At 41.2% G+C, this 16,755-nt stretch overlaps 2 protein-coding genes across 2 annotated transcripts; both read right to left on the bottom strand.

The window, feature by feature from the left end:
• Positions 1 to 692: 692 nt before the first annotated feature.
• Positions 693 to 3,873, bottom strand: gnrhr3 (gonadotropin releasing hormone receptor 3). Its single transcript, XM_030781259.1, has 3 exons — positions 3,352 to 3,873; positions 1,481 to 1,682; positions 693 to 1,090 (listed from the first exon to the last, which is right to left on the bottom strand). Exons 1-3 carry the CDS (start codon positions 3,871 to 3,873, stop codon positions 693 to 695), a joined length of 1,122 nt encoding a protein of 373 aa, XP_030637119.1.
• A 5,177-nt stretch (positions 3,874 to 9,050) lies between these two features.
• On the bottom strand, positions 9,051 to 16,493 carry ttc24 (tetratricopeptide repeat domain 24). The gene is made up of 12 exons (XM_030783125.1): positions 16,284 to 16,493; positions 15,242 to 15,535; positions 14,675 to 14,876; positions 14,013 to 14,219; positions 13,142 to 13,270; positions 12,905 to 13,026; positions 12,595 to 12,681; positions 12,296 to 12,396; positions 11,978 to 12,069; positions 10,087 to 10,246; positions 9,380 to 9,456; positions 9,051 to 9,103 (listed from the first exon to the last, which is right to left on the bottom strand). Exons 1-12 carry the CDS (start codon positions 16,491 to 16,493, stop codon positions 9,051 to 9,053), a joined length of 1,734 nt encoding a protein of 577 aa, XP_030638985.1.
• Between the last annotated feature and the right edge of the window lie 262 nt (positions 16,494 to 16,755).

The following is a 16,755-nucleotide window of genomic DNA, read 5'->3' as shown; positions in this document are numbered from 1 at the left end:
CTTGAAAACCTTGATCTTCGTACAAGCAGCAAATGTGACTTACATGAAAGATATCCCTTTTTGTCAATACTTGTGCTAAATCAGTCTCTGATGCTTCTCATTAAATTACTTTTGTAGAGTCTTACCCTTTTTTAGATTCTGACCCTTTGGATTTGCTGGTACAAAATGAAAGGCTATATAGGTAGATTAAGATGAAATGACAAAGAGATGTTCCACAGATACTTTAGTCTATAGGCCACTGACCTTTCAGCGAGCATGAAACACTTGTTTTCCAATCCACAGGGAGGGTTATTTCCTGCTGCGGCAAAGGGTACTTTGAGGAGACTCAGTAGACTCTGCTAACATCACTGATTAACAGAGACAACATTAAGCAGAACTGCTGTAATTGCTTGCCTGAACTGTCTTAATGAGGCAGCCTAGACACAGCGTCAAACGTTTCGACGGGGAGGGTGAAAATATTGCATATTCACCAAGTTACTAATTGCATCTCTGCATAAAAAACACGTATTTCTCCGAAGTGAGGAGAAAAGAGTGAACAGGTAAAGAACACTTTTCAAACATGCTGTTTGCTGTATTACTGGGGAGACATTGGGCGCTTTTACTGTGATTCCACACATGCACTTTTGACTTTGTATTCAGTAAGTATTCAGCCTCTAAAGTGAATTTTACAGGGCACGTGTTTGGCCCTCAGGTCAACCCTCAGGTCCTTTGACACTTGGGGCATCTGACTCCTGTTCTCCACTATGGGGAACCTGGCGGGCAGATAGGTGGTCCAGTGATCGTGGGGAGGCATTCTGCTGCCGGCAGCACCAACAGCCGGCCAGGTCAGCTCTGAAGGAGGGGGTGTAGAGGCCGTAAATGACCGGGTCGCAGCAGGTGTTGAGGTTGCCAAACACAAAAAGAATGTGGTGGACATACTCTGGGGTCACTTTGAGCATTTCAGGCTGGAACCAATACCATATCCCCAAAAGGTAGTAAGGCGTCCAGCACACAACAAACGACACAACGATGATGATGGTCATCTTCAGCGTCTTCATCCGAGCCTTGGGAATCATGTCTGTCCCGCTCCGTCTCAGACATGCTTCTCCAGCTGGGTAGAGAAAAAACATCTTTAAATCTTAACAGCTTACCTCAGCAGAACGTGAATAGTGGTTACTCTGTTTGAATTTTTTAAGAGGCGCACCTAACCTATAACCCACATACAGTATTTGTCGATAGGATAGCACTGAGCAATGGAAGCCAAATTACCGCTGGAGATATACACTGCTGAAGCACTGAAGCACTGCTTTTTTGTTCAAGTCTTATCTAATCGTATTACTCAGATTTCAACAGACAGGTCGGTCAGACGGATGAGATTAGAGATGGAACTCATTTGGATAGATAGAAGACTGGCCACTACTGACATGCTATGAAACCATCTTTGGGCTTTGTGTGTTAAATATGCTAAACTGGCTCTAGATGCATGGACTGTATACGATACCTTTATTCTTGTGCACCTGCCGGTTGATCTCAATGAGGATTCTTGTGTAGCAGAGGCTCATGACCAGTAACGGGATGACATAGAGTGTGACAAAGTGGAACATGTTGTAGAATGTCTCCTGCCATCGCTCCTGGAAACTCCCGTGAGTCACACACTGGGTAAAATCCACCCTCTCCGCCTTGATGGCCCGGAAGATGAACAGCTGAAAAAACGGCAAAAGGATAAACACAAGTTGTAATGTAAAAAAAAAAAAAAAAAAAAACAGGCTGGAGAAGATTGAATGGTTGTGCAGTTCATTTCATTTGAAAGATATGTTCATACTTAAGAGTCTGGCAGGATGCGAGACACTGGCAGGGTGCCCCCTCCCCAACTGCTGATACTGGACTCTGCTGGTCTCAAAGACCCCCAGCTTTACATGGGCTTTCAGAAGTGGCGATGAAAGGACAGTCTACAACACAGGACCAGTCAAACCAGCAGGAATGTTCTCCTCACTGACACCGCACATCCCCCCTCCTCCATTCCTTGCTTCTTCATCCTCTGCCGCACTGGCGGGATCACGCACGCTTTCCTGCACCGTGTATCTATGTAGATCCAGCTATGCTCACTGCAGTGGTGAGTATTAAATTAACGGGGAAGCGCCTAAGGCGGAGACTCATCTCAGTGAATCGCACACTACCCAGCAGGTGCGGAAATAAAACTCCCATCAGTCCTGGCGCCTCTTTGACAATAAATGACTCTCATTTGTCTCCTCAGGTTTATAAATTATGACTTTGTAAATATGTGCTGAGGCCAGTCCCCCCCATCCCACCCCCCCCCGCCATGCAATTACTGTCTTCTTCCAAAGGTTATTTGGTCAAAGATTTCAGAGAGGACTCATATTGTTTATCTTAAAATGCATCTCTTATGCATTATAATACAGCTCTCATTTGTTGCAGGGCTGTTGATGCTAAAAGACACTTCATCACTAAGATGGCAAAGTCTGTCAATAAGGCCATTACTAAGGCCACAAGTCACATAGCTTCGTTCTCCTTCATGCTTCTAAAACCCTGTGACCTCTATCTTGTCTGAGGTTTCAGGTGAATGTTTTTAAAAATAAAGGATTTCTGTCATATTCCCCCAACATAAAAGCTGTGAAATTTTCCAATGAAAGCTTTGTGATCTTGTTAGCTGAGGCAAGGTGGGCAGAGCTAGTCAGCTCTGTGGTGCTGAACGATGAGCCAACCATGCAGAAACAGGACATCTTCATAAATGCCACAGCACAGGAGAGGCTGCTGACTGCTGACTGTGGGTAATAAAGTGTATTTTGGGGATGAGGAGGACGGAGGGTGGGAGATGTGACCTTCACGAGATAGATCGTACACCGGCCTGCCTCGCTGACACTCGGTGGATGTTTATGACCTCAAAATATTCCTCCATCTGTGTCTTCCTTCATGTCTCACGGGTATAAAATTGTTACAGTGATAGCTTTTGTGTGTTGAGCAATGATTGTTCATTTACTTCTTCAGTGTAAAAAAAATATTAGTACTGATCTATAGTGGCTCTGTAGACAGTGATAAATCAACAATGCTTCTGTATGTACCATTTTTTTAAAAAATGCTGGGGTGTTGTGTCATCATGTTAGTCATATGTACTCTACGAAATATGAAGTCATATTTCATACACACAAAGCTTTCTTGTTTTTTCCTAAGGGGCAGTGTGTATCTGTGTGTACCGCCTTTTGCTTAACCTTAAGAAAATAATCAAAAGCCAATTATGAACAAAATTACTCCCTTTAATTACAAAAATGTCAGTGAATGTTACACCTCCAAACCCCCACGCCCAACCCCCCCATACACTCATCCCCCCATCCCAACCTCCCGACACATACATACCTGCGGAGAGGCAAGGAGCAGGCTGAGGGACCAGGCCAGGGCTAGCATCTTCTTGTTGCGGCAGTGGGCACTGAGGGAGTCCAGTGGGTGCAGGATGGCATGATGTCTGTCCAGGCTGATCACTACCAGGATAAAGGCCGAGGACTGCATGGCAAACAGCTTGAGGAAGCAGAGTAGCTTGCACATAATGTCACCAGCGTACCATTGCACAGTGATGTTCCACACCATATCCAGAGGCATCACCACAAATGTCATCATCAGGTCGGCGGTTGCCAGGCTAATGATGAGAGGGCGCAAGTGCGAGGCCAGCCGCCTACCCCGTCCCTTAGAGACGCTGATCAGCAGTGCCAAGTTACTGAATGCCGCAAACAGAAAGAGCACCAGGGTGGCTGCCACCCGGAACTGGGCCGCTCGTGTGAATGTGGGTGCCTCCCCTTCTGCCAGGGGGGGTAGGAGAGAGGAGTTGGAGACATACTGTAATGACCCCTGTGTAGGTAATGGATGGGAGCTGTTTCCAGACATTCAGTTATCCCGTGCTCAGCTCCCTTACCAGTTACCAGTGCCTGAAACAGAAACAGAGAAGCATCAGAATTAATGAGGAAAAAATACTTGCTGACTAGAATAGAGTGCACTAAATTCCCCAGAGGCATAACTTCAGATTCATATATGAAAACAAAACAGGATATGCCTGACAAACAAAGAATGTGAGGACTCTCCTCTGCAACTTTCAGAGCTACAGTACAAACGGTGATTGCTGAGAAATGCCTTCTCGTCAGTCATAAATCTTTAATTACGTTGCAAAACTTCACAGACATCTCTGGCACCACCGGGAGAGAGGGGAAGTGAAATCATTCAGTGGATCTTAAAGTGTGTAACCATGACACCCTTTTAAAAAAGTGGAGGGGACTGAGCCGAGATATATTAGTTTGAAAAGCAGAAAGTTTTTTTTTTTTTTAATTTTAATGGTTCAAATGGATGACCAGATTGATAATACACATTTTCCAGAAGACAAATTTACAATGCCATTTTATGGGGTATAGCAAAAGTTAAATGTAATACTCTGTATTCGTTTACCGATAACATTACATCTGCCTCTTCTGTATATTCATGAATGCATTTGGGTTTGGGTTTGAATATCACTGGGCCAGATCTTTTGGTCTGTATTGTATCACTCATTGAATAGCACCAATATAAGAAGCAATAATCTGGTCTATGTGGCACTGGGCCATTGTAACATGAGTCTGAGAGCATCGCTGTAGGTTCTGTTTATGGACTGTCATTCATAAGTGCAGATTTCAGGGCCCAAAGATAATGAGAGCTCCTTTGCAGAGACTCTACAAATAGAAGCGATGAGTAACATCAACTTGGACCTCCAAGATCCCTTTTCAACAAATTGCATTACCACTGCCAGGAAACTGGCTATGGTAAATCCATTCTGATCTCCATTCTTTCATGTTGTAAAAGAACAGGAAAATGCTCTCTGGTGAAGACCAATAAAAAAAAAAAACCTAGATAAAAAGTGTAAACCACAAGACCACATTTAGAAACATTGATTCTCATGGCATATCTTTTCGTACTTGACAAGTGTTGGAAACTCACATATCTCATTTTGTACCATATCACCATAGCATCCAAATATCTTCTAAATCTCAGCCATCTGGAATGAAAATGATGAATAAAGAAAAGATCATGGCAGGACAAAGAGGACTGAAGGACGGATATGGCGGGAATCTCCTAAACTATCCGCACTTTCTCTGGATACTTTTCACTGGCTTGGGTTGACTAACCTCACTATGTTTTTAATCTAAGGGTTTTCTTTTGGGGATGTCTCACAGAGATGCCACATGACACAGAAGCTAAGATCATGAGATAGAATGTCAATGTCTATCTGTGGCAATGTGAAAAAAAGTCTCTATGGGCTGATGAGTATAATATCTACTAGATCTACAAATTGATTACACATCACTGACATCTTCTAATCACCTTAGAAACTCTGGGTCCTCACACACATGTAAGAAAACTCACCAGTTACATCGCTACCCTCTGACTGTTTGAATGCCTTTGACAAATCTGTCAATACAACAATACAACTATCAACTTTAAATCACTAAAATCAAAAATACATTAATGATCCTGACCTTTTGAACCTCTGGAGTACGGACATCTAAAGGTTTAACTCATTCCAGAAAGACGAAGCACTTTTCATCTGCTTGGCTCTTTGCTCATCTTCTGCAGGACACTCTGGTGTGACTCATATGTTCCCACATATGGGCCCTAGGGTCTCTACACTGTATATCCACCTTGGGCACAGCTGCTCTCCTAATCTGATAGGACTGACACCTCTCTCAGCAGAGAACAAAAGCCTGCCATGATCCGCTTTGTGTTTCCCCCTTTCAAAGCCTGTCCTTCACCTCCTCAACCGGTTGCCTTTGAAATCATGTACAAAAGCTCAAAGCACACTCACACGACTGAAAGCCAAGCAGTGAGGAACAATATGTTGAGGTATTCGCCCTAAACACAGATTTAACCATGTCAATAAATGACCTAAACCTTCAATCTGGCCACTGAAGAGAAAAAGCAGTCAGAAAAATAAATAGCTACATCAAAATATTCTGGCACTGTTCTAAATATATGTTATACCTTTCATCTCGGGGGGAGGGGGGGGGGGGTTCCCTTAAAAATGGGAGACTTTCAACATGTAAGATACTCCAGAAGGATTTAGTCTGGGAAATTAAAGGATACAGCCTCATCAGTGCAGCTGATAAAGCTCATCTGAAGAGGACACAAGGTAAATGATGAGTTATACCGTTTTTTCCAGTTTTCTGATTTAAGACGTCATGTTCACACACCTAAAACTCTATGAAAATGTGAAGTGTGGTGACATATCTAGGATAATATAAAGCGTATTCTTTCATAGTAATTTAGTTTGGCAAAGTTCATTTCACATATCATCCCAGGTTTATAACTGAATCTGAAATGCACAACTTGTCTTATGCATAAATGATTTGAAAATTGCGCAACTTCATCAACTGATTTCACTGACTCACAGTCCAAAGGTTTTGCCAGTCCCCTGCCTTCCAGCCACACACATTCCTGATTCCTGAGATTTGCACACTTCCAAAACAGTTATGCATGGTTCTGAGTTCAAATGGTACCCCTATCTATTTTAGAGATGCCTCTCTTTTTGTGTATCCATATGTCATGTGCAGGTGCACTAAAGCAAAGAATCTAGTGTGATTCTACAGGATACTTCTTGCATCAAATCATTCAGTCAAATGTCTGAATTTAAAGGCTCATAAATAAAAGTATCAAATATCATGTTCTGAGCAGGGATGGTCCCTGGTTGTGTGCTTCTGGTAAGAGCTCAGGATATTCATTGCAAAACCATCTCAGAAAGGACACAAAGGACATTATCTTTGGGGCTCATCATGTTTCATGCTCTAGCAATAGACCAAACACGAAGAATATAAATCGTAGACAGAAATGCAGACTGTTTGTCTTGTTGACACGTGACAAACACTTAACACAGTTTTAAGAAAGAAAGGTGTTGATTCTCCTTCTTGCTGGGTGAAGAAAGCACTGTCAGCTCTGAAATCGCATCTCTCAGCACTTCGAAAGACAGGTCAGGCGGTGCATAGGAAAACAGTTATGACATACAGTTATGGCAATCAGTAGAAAGCATCAAAAGTGTCTTTATTTCTGTCACTTCTCGGTGATCGGTAAATGTCAGTCTCAGTATTTATTTCGTTTGGGGAGGTTACTAATGGAAAACTAGCATAAAATGCTTGGTAAATAATATTCACGCCAATTAACTTAAATTTAAATTTGTTTTGAGAGAAGCAAAAACCTATGCCTTACCTTACGTGATGTTGAGTTCATTCAACTGCGTCTTCCCGGTCCGGTGTTTTCAGCAATGATATATCCAAGCGTTACAATTAAGCAAACATTTCCATAGCGTCGGTTTTTCTTTGGTCACAGAAACATTCCGGTAATCGACTCTTCAGAGCCCGAGTTTAAGTCATTGTAATAGTGTTGATAATAGTGTTTTTACCTTACGTCCTACTCCTTTCAAAACCAACACTAAAAGTTTCTTTGTTATGTTCAGTGATATATTTACCGTTGACTCCAGTGTCGTTAGGCAGCATTCTATTCTCCGTTATGCTGCGGGCGACTCGGTGAGTATCCTACAAGAGAAATCAGCGCAGTATGCCTTACCCCGCCGCTGCGGCAGCGGTCTATCTTCACTGATCCCTGGGACTAAAAAAGGACTAACCACAAAGGTCGGAGAGAGGGAGCTGTCCACAGCTGGAAGTACTGAAACGCCAAAACGCGCTGAGAAATAACCTACCACGCTTTTAGTTTGCACCTCGCTGGAATCAACCCAACAGCAAAATGTGCTCGAACATCCTTAATGCATCTATTGTTTTCAATGGTACACAAAGAACTAAAGTTGCAGTTTTGTAATTGAGGAGTATAGTACACAAAATTAGTTGTTTTAGGGCTCTAACTTCTCGTTGTGGGTTATGGGCAAATTCTAAACCCCTCTATGCGACTCCGCTCTCTGGCACTCGTCTTTAAAGCGGGCCAAAAATATTTCATTGGCGTAGTGTTGAGCTCAGGAAAGGCAGTATGCTAAAGCAAATTCAGGCTTGACGTCACTGACATTTTGATACAGGTTCCAAGGTTACGTTATTAAACATGTGCTCGATCCTGACTTCAGACCGACACTTATGTCGTACTTTCCTTTGTCTATCTTTAAAGGACAGTAAGAAAACTGGCAATCTCGCAGTTCCATGTAATACGTTCGTTTGATTCAGTTTCTCAGTTCCACACAGACTACACCGACAGTCTTCCAATCTTAAACCTGGCAACATTATAATAAAAAGAACCTGTAAAGGCCACCGACCAAAGACCAACCTAGACTTGTGTGGTGTTTTATTAATAGGTGATCACAGAGGAGCTTATTGCTTAATATAAATGTAACCCGCATTTGCATAATAATGAAAAGGTGAAATGAATTAATCATCTGGCCTCATGAAATGACCTGATTGTGCTTGAGTTAAAAAATTAATTAAATGCGATTAAAAACATGTCCTCTTGCTCAACAGACTGAGAAAATGTCTCAGTAAAGAACAAGCTCAACAAAGAGACAAGAACATTTTACCCATGCCAGTTTTTTTTTTTCCATCATACACCTTTGCCATATTTCAAAATGTCAAAAGATTCCAGAGGACACTGTTGCATTATTAGTAGCAATACTGTACATATCAACATAGAAAGCAATGAAAGAAAGCACAGACCAGTATCCATTTCCATAAATTTAAGAAAATTGCTGATGCTTTCTTAAATACATTTACAAAAGGTGCCTTACTCATGAAAAAACACCACTTTTCTTTTATATACATATAATTGCGCATGATGAGGTTTACATTAAGGGCATATATACAGTATATACAAAAATCTGACTAAAGCACTGTCCAAAATGTAGAAGATTTGACTGCTAAGGTCACATAACAGTACAAAATCTGGAGGTCCACTTCTTGAATACGGGAGTAGCTTCCTCCTGGTCAAGGTGATGAGGTGACATCTCTGAGCTTTGTGTCAATGGTGGCTCACTACATATACAAACAAATCAATAATTTGTCATTAGTCTCTATCACTGATTGAGAACCAAAGTATCTAATCTAGAAAACATGTCCTCACCTGTTCATCTCCATTGTCTTCTCTGTTATCATCTCAGGCAGACGGTTATCTACAGAAAACAGTTAAACTTATCTAAATCTCAGTGTATAAACTGTATCTCAAACAGGACTTCCCACGGATTTCTTTTATTTATTTATTTTTTATTTCTGTCACACAGGATTCAAATGGGTACTACTTTACTAGGTTTGGGCTGATGTAATTATGGATAAAATGTGTCCATTCAAATGACATCAATTTAGTCAGCTTTTAGTCATTAATGGCTACTTCATTTTGTTGGATTCTTTTCTGTAATTGTGTGTGTGTGTGCGGTATTATACACACTCACCTTCCTGAGGGATTCCTGAGGAGTCATGGGGACTTTGGTAATGCATGTCAGGTTTTTCATAGGTATTATTCAAGTTCCTGTGGTTTGGAAATATGCAGATAAAACAAAATGAGTAGAATCTAGTCTGGTTTCGATTATTTTCTATTATTCCTTCTTTCTTAACCCCAAAGTGAAATGTATAACCTGTGAAACACAGATACTGAAAACCACTGGAAGATGCCCCTCTATATAACAGAAAGCACTCTGAGAGCCCAGCTAGTCACTTGGGGTGGGAAAACTGCAAGCTGTGCAGTTTTACATGGTTGGGGGAGACAGATCACCAGGAAATAAGGTCATTTTCCTGCAAATGAGTCCTGGTTCATGATCAGTAATGCTTATGGTCGATCATTCCATACTGATCTTCCATACTGCTCCACTCCTGAGATAACGAGATGGATGAAAATTGAGTGGAGAGAATGTGTGAATGTGTCTTTTCCTGATATAAACGCTTCCTTTGGACTGTCACAAATAAGCAACACAAAGTAGGTGATGGCAAATAAACTGGATGTTTTTGAAAAGACTCAGGTTTGTCAGAGCAGAGAAACAAATAATTAAGGATGGGAGGGAAAAATTGAAAGAAGACACCATGCTTCTTCTGCTTCAGTGTGTGAGAGTGCGTGTGTGAGTGTGTGTGTATGTGTGTGCGTGTGTGCTATAAATGGCCTTGCCTGTTGGCTTCAGGAAGCACAGACAGATAGTCTGGATGCTCTAAGTGCGGTCCTTTTGGACATGAGTCTGACATCATCTGAGCTGATGACATCACTTGATCAGGGTGGGGGTTGTTTTGTCTATATGTCCCTGGAAATTCTCTTTGCTCCTCACCCCTTTCTGTGAGGAGAAAAAATAGAGAAATTTATTGCTGCTTTATTGGAAACAAATCTCTTTACCATGCAGTATTAGTCCTTCCACTAAGGTACATCAAATACACTCATAGATTATATTTCCAAGTGGTGGTGAAAGAGACTTTTGACTGAACACCAGGTAGTCAATGTGTTTTAATACATATCTTATTTAATGGTTTACTGCCTTTTAAATACTTTGTGAAATGAACAAATTTGTTTCACTAATGGGTTTCCTTTGCACTTATCCAAAACGTGTAAATATCATATTACCATATGACTCCAGAGGTGATGGTTTTGTAACAGGTGCGCACTGTTTTCAAAAGCATCTGAATTAACAAGCTAGCTACAACAACTCCCATGGTACTTCTGGAATTCACACGTTCACAAGCTGCTGTCAAGCGCTATAAGTGGGACAAGGTGTTCACATGCTTTCCATTTTTGAGTTATTAGTGGCATATGCCATCCTGGTTGGGTTTCACAGTATAAGAACAATGGGCCTCATTCACCAATATCTTCCTAAGTTTTTTCTAAAATTTGTTCAAAAAATAAAAAAGTCCACGTTAGATTCATGACGTGTTCTTAAACTGCAGACTTGTTCGCATCTTTGTTGTAATGATGAATTCCACTGTCCTTGTAAATTGAAAGCGCATGCCAGTTGTTCCTAATTAGCATAGGTAAATGCCCTGCCAATCCCCATAAAAGGGCATGAGACTGCAGGGCCGTGTGCACACACAGACATCTATGGAAGCCTGTTTCGGCCACATTAGAGAACAAAAAGTTTGCTTAATTCTGACTTTATTTAGCGGAATTACAACTTGATTTCTCAGAGTTCTGACTTTATTTCACAGAATTCTGACTTTTTTTCCCTCGCAATTTCTGCTTTTCCCCCTCACAATTCTGACTCTATTTCTTGTAATTCTGAGTTCTTTTCTAACAACCAACGAGTCGCTTGAGTCATCAGTTCTGCTCCAACCTAAATGATTCAATGTAACGCGCATATAGTAGCAGACAGGAGAGAAGGTTACAATGGCTGCGTCTGCTCTGTTCAGGTATTTTAATATTTATCCATATGCATAAAAGTAGAACGGACTGAATCTCACACACCTGCTTTACAACCTGTCTGGTTTCAGATGGGATAACCCATAAGTAGTGTATGTAAAACTACTGCTCACTTATCATAATCTCCATTAACTGTTATATTCTCATATTTCTCTTTTTGTTCGTTGTCCAAAAGTGTGAATAAATATGCACTACATTCTGGAGTGTTACATGAAGTGTTAGTGTAGTGTTTATTTATTTTAAAAGACCATAATGCTTTGCAAAATAATGAAAATAAGTCTTAAAAAATATTATAAATGATAAAATATTATTGTAATTTAAATCCTATAATATTATACCACTGTAGAGTTGAAGAGAACGCAATAAACAATTATTTTGCACAAATGTGTCAGCACTCAAATGTGCGTACGTGTGCTCTTGAGTGTGCGTAGATTCTGTTCTTACCTAAGAACAAAACCCAAGTAAGAAAGCATTGGTGGATGTCAGAAAACTTCGTAAGTGGGTCTTAAGAACAAATTTCTTCTTGAGAACGGTTGGTCAATGAGGCCCAATGTGTTTTTAGACTAAGGTCTTTTCATCATTAGAACCTGAGCATCCCAAATAAGACTGGAGTAATGATGTGGCCAGCGGACATGGTCAGTGACAGTCTTACCTTTACCTTGGGAGGCATCCTCCCTCACGTGGCCGTTCAAAAGTTCTTTCCTGGGCTGCTGACCAAACTGGTTCTCAGAACTTTTCATATCTACCAGTCTGCTTGAGCCCATCAGAAACAAAAGCAAGGTTACAAAGATTTGAATACCCTACATTTGCTTCTTATGTATATGATAGCACAAGCATACGCAATGCACACTGGCATCTACAGAGCAAACCCAAGCTTGTAAGGTGGGTGTCATTTTGGAGCAAAAGCCATTTTAAATCAAAACTAAACAACTCTTGTTAACTGATTTGACTGATCTGAACTTGTGGTGATAATTACCGTAATTGCTGTCTCTGGGGATGCCGCTCCTGAGTCATTCGATGTCGAATGGGACTTCTCTGTAGAGCGGATTTAGGAATGAGAGGTGAAAGGTTACGGCGCTTTAAACACAAGCCGAAAAAAAAAACAGTCCACAAATCAAAACAAGGACACTCTAAAGGGCAGGTCAAAGCACACAAGGGTTAAGTAGGTTGGATCAATCAAGTCATAGTGTCCAACATCAGGTCATCAGTTTCTTACTAATGACATACAGCTCCTCAAACATACAATACAATACAAGACAAATACCAAGACAATACAAGCTTTACCTGATGAAGGGACAGCTTGTACTGCAGAGCCTCACTCAGCTTACTTACAAGTCGTTCTTGAGCTGAGACAGGAGAATCCTGGAAGACAAAAATATTGATTATGCCATTAACAAAAAAAATGAGGTATGCTGAATAATTCATGTCTCCATCACGAATCAAGAAACTGCATGGAGAGAAGAATAAAGTTCTGTGACAAATGATATGACACTTCTTTTTATTAATAGTTTTAAATTCGATACCTCTTGTTATGGCAAGGGTATCTGGACGTGAAAAGATGAAATAACGGTTACAGTTCTCTCACCTTGCACTTGGACAACAGTGCCAGAGCTTGTTTAAAGTAGAATGTGGCCTTGTCTGGGTCCCTCAGTTGTAATCTGATCTCCCCCAAACCCTCACATACCTGCCAATGACCCATGTGGTCATCTGTAAAAAAAGATTTAAGGACAGTCCAAGACAGAGGCCATCAATGTGACCATAATTAAAGATGGACAAAAATGTGCGGCATTTTGAATGGCTCATAATTTGAATATTGGCGGACCTGTGTCTTTGAAGGCCTGCTGGGCATGAAGGTAGCTCTCTCCTGCTTCTTCCAGTTCACCCAGCTGACTGAGAGCGTAACCAAGGTTACTGAAACAGCGGCCTTGAGCTCGGCGGCTTCCCAGCGATCCTTGTAGAGGGAAAAGAGAAAAAAAAGGGAATATAGTTTTAAATATTTTTAAAAAACTCCAGTTATGGGCAGCGGTCTTAGCAACAGCTGGATCATAGCACTTAGCACCGTATGACAGCCTATGCTTTAGAGGCTTGATTCTGGCGATGCTGCTGAAAAAGAGCTAACAATCACACACACACACACACACACACACACAAAATGTGACAGTGAGCCACGAAATACACTACAACAATCATTCAACCACACAACCATATAACATCTGAAATATGTATCTTTCAAATATAGTATCTTCATTCATGATGTGAAACGCGAAGAAAGATGCACACACACATGGAAAATACACACACTACTGACGTAGGAACAGTAGAAACAATCCTGTGTGACCATGAGCGTGAGTCACAGAGAGATGCTGTGGTAAGCCCTTTCTGAGACCCTCCTGGGAACGATAGCAAGAGCCTACAGCCACACATTCCATCTGCATTAATGACCGTGGCTCAGAAAAGCAGCTTCCTAAACAGTTCAATAGCTGTAGCGCATGGCAACAAACCAAAGGGCAGAGTGTCAAAACAAACAAATCCCATTTCTAGCACGGCCGCTCTCTATGTGAATGGCTGTGTATTTAGTATTGGCACATGTACTGGTTCTTCGTTTCACAGATAAATAAAACATGATGGAAAAATTCAAAATTCAATGCCATATGTCACATCTTTCAGGCTTCATATCATGCTGGTTTGCTCACCATGCAAACTAGCAGCCTCTCTGTGGTAGTCCAGGGCTTGCCGGTATTGACCTAGTGTGTTGTGGACTGCGCCCAAGTTCTGCAGGACCACAGCCAGCCTGTGTGGTTTGGTGCTGACCAAGGGCAAAGCCTGCTCGTAACACTCCGCAGCTTCGGTGAAAAGCTTTAGCTGGGAGAAGCTCAAGCCTACATCGTTATACAGTTTACCTGGAAAAAATGACACAAACAAGAACAGCTCATTTGAACACAAGAACATTTAAACCACAAACTGGCCATTTAGCAGTTTTCATTTTGATGTTCCCTGATTACTTAAATAGGATAGGTTAAAATACCAAGCCACTTATGTTACATAAATAACACTTAAGCTTTCACTTAAAAAAAATCATAATTTGTATGACCAGACATGACCAGAGAAAAATAAATAAATAAAATCTACGTTGGCACATATTTAACACACAGGAGAATGTTTGCCACAGGAGATTATTCAAATGGCATGTTTAAACTGCGTGGTCAGTGGTATGGATTCTCTTTCTTTCTTAATTTTTAAACAGAGCAGTTTTTTTGTCACATTGTCAAAACGTATCCAACCTGATCTAAAAATGAAGAATGTCAAACAAAAGAAGCTTTGAGGCTTTTGTCTTTAAAAGATCACGGTCTCTTACCAAGCATTTCTTTATCTGTGATACTGACGCTCAGTTCAAGGCAGTCTGTGAACACGGTTATGATATCATCAGCAGAAAAACGGTCACAGTGGAGCATGTTAGTGCCAGTCTCTTTCAGGGCCACTGCAGCAGAGTCCAGTCTGCCTGCTACCCTGTAGCTGTCACCGGCACGCTGGAAACTCTCCACTGCCTGTACCCAGTCCTGAAACAAAGCAGCTCTCAATGTATTCTGTCACCTCATTTAGGTCCTTCAGTTTGCAACTTTACTGTGCACTGCAATGGATAGAAATGGCGTGCACAGACACAAGGGACCAAATTAAATCCACGAATTAAGCATTAATTATAATAATAACTGAGGCATTTTTTTCTTTATTGTGAAGATAAAATCAATAATATATAAAAGCAGTTTCTCAGAGTATTATCTTGTGTACTGGATGGAAATTGTAAACAAAGAGTTTTTCTGCTGGGAGCAAGAAGTATAAATTAAAGATGGAGGCTCAGCCATTGACGTATCTGATCTTGATTATACAAATGAATCTACAAACATTTTTCTGCAAAAGCACAGACCTTTGCTCTGAGGTAGCACCGTGCCAGTTTCATACAAGTGTCGCCTTCACTACAGCCATCGCCCTGGGAGCGGTAGAGTTGAGCTGCTTGGAGGTAATGTTTTGCTGCCGATGTATAATCTTCTAAAGCCTCGTGAGCTACAGCCAGATTAAACTGGAGGTCCGCCATCCGCTCACCCCTTTCACCAGGTTGGGCACGAGAGAGGAAGTCAAGACCCTTCTGGGGCTTACCTGCCTCCACGTAAGCGGCGCCTAAGTTAAGGGCACATGCTTGCTGCACTTTGGTCTTCTTCAGCTGAGGAACAAATAGTGAAAACCTATTGGAGCTTACACCGGTAACACGTCGACGTTTGGATTTGCTCTTATTTGTTCTAAAACATTAACAAATACCAGCTTAAGCACTTTTAATTCTTGTCCTGCAGGACTTACAAGAAGTCCTTTCAGACTGAGAAACAACGGTATGGACCTTTTCTACAGAAAAGCGATAGTAATTAGTGCAGGAGAAAGAGTGAGAACAGCTCTTCATGAATGGGACATGAGACCATGAAGTGATGGAACCGTCAGGTGCATGTGATGCCATATCATCACAAAAGAACAAGAAATGAACATGGTCACTACTTGCAACATGAGTGAACCATTATGTTTAAGTTGTCCACTTGTAGTGATCAAAGGATTTGATGAAAGTTTGTATCTATCCATAGATATATGTGTTCAATATGTAAATCCTTTGAAAAGGATTCTGCCCTTTTATGTGATATGATTCCCAGATTTCCATTCAAAAGTTATGTGATTCAAGTACTTCAAAATAAACAATTTGGATGACCCTGCTTTTGGTTTACAGAACACCTTACTATGTCATGGGAGATTTTGAAACTGGCCTTTTCCTTAAGCAGTGGTAAGGTTAAAAAAATAAAGATTAAGATTAAGACAAGCAACATCAGTGTACACAATAATCAGACTGTGCTTGACCAAAAATGCTGGGACACTAAATTGAAAGGTTAACCCGTCATTTTTGGTGGGTTAATTTATACTTAAATCTTTACCTTTGTGGCACCCTTGAACGCCTTCTTGAAGCAGTCAAGAGCTTCTGCACAGTCACCCTTTTGTAAAGCCTTGTGGCCTGAAGCAGTGAGATTTTCAATTTCCACCTGACCTTGGGACTCATCTGGTGTACCGTCCTTACTTTTTATGTCACCACTTGTCTTCGTTTTCCTCTTACGGCCAGGTTGAGGTTGGCAGCTGTCAGTGGCCATGCTGGGCAGGCCAGATTACGGCAACATGAAGATCTGTGACGTGGGGATACCAGCAAGTGTCATCATCGAAATGTCTTTGCATCCGTTACAGCAACAGACATTTCGAAAGTGTTTTCTATTATGGCAAAGCTGAGGGTTTAAAACTAAAAAAGCAACAACTATCATTCTCTATCCTAAAATTTGGAACAGCCACGCTTCTGTGGTAACTGAACTTTGCGAGGATTCACTGTCCTCTAATAAATGTTTTATCACCTTTCTAACG

This window comes from Chanos chanos, chromosome 8, assembly GCF_902362185.1.
Source record: "Chanos chanos chromosome 8, fChaCha1.1, whole genome shotgun sequence".
NCBI lineage: Eukaryota > Metazoa > Chordata > Actinopteri > Gonorynchiformes > Chanidae > Chanos > Chanos chanos.
This window is presented reverse-complemented; position numbering and strand designations above follow the sequence as displayed.

What these genes read in the sequence shown, in the direction of transcription:
- gnrhr3 (XM_030781259.1), bottom strand. Translation starts at nt 3,873, where the DNA reads ATGTCTGGAAACAGCTCCCATCCATTACCTACACAGGGGTCATTACAG. An exon ending in TGCTCCTTGCCTCTCCGCAG is followed by an intron (nt 1,683 to 3,351) that starts GTATGTATGTGT and finishes CCGTTTTTTCAG; the next exon opens with CTGTTCATCTTCCGGGCCAT. An exon ending in GCAGGTGCACAAGAATAAAG is followed by an intron (nt 1,091 to 1,480) that starts GTATCGTATACA and finishes TTCTCTACCCAG; the next exon opens with CTGGAGAAGCATGTCTGAGA.
- ttc24 (XM_030783125.1), bottom strand. Translation starts at nt 16,493, where the DNA reads ATGGCCACTGACAGCTGCCAACCTCAACCTGGCCGTAAGAGGAAAACG. An exon ending in CCCTTCATCAGGTAAAGCTT is followed by an intron (nt 12,397 to 12,594) that starts GTATTGTCTTGG and finishes TTGTGTTTAAAG; the next exon opens with CGCCGTAACCTTTCACCTCT. An exon ending in GTGCTTCCTGAAGCCAACAG is followed by an intron (nt 9,457 to 10,086) that starts GCAAGGCCATTT and finishes TCCAAACCACAG; the next exon opens with GAACTTGAATAATACCTATG.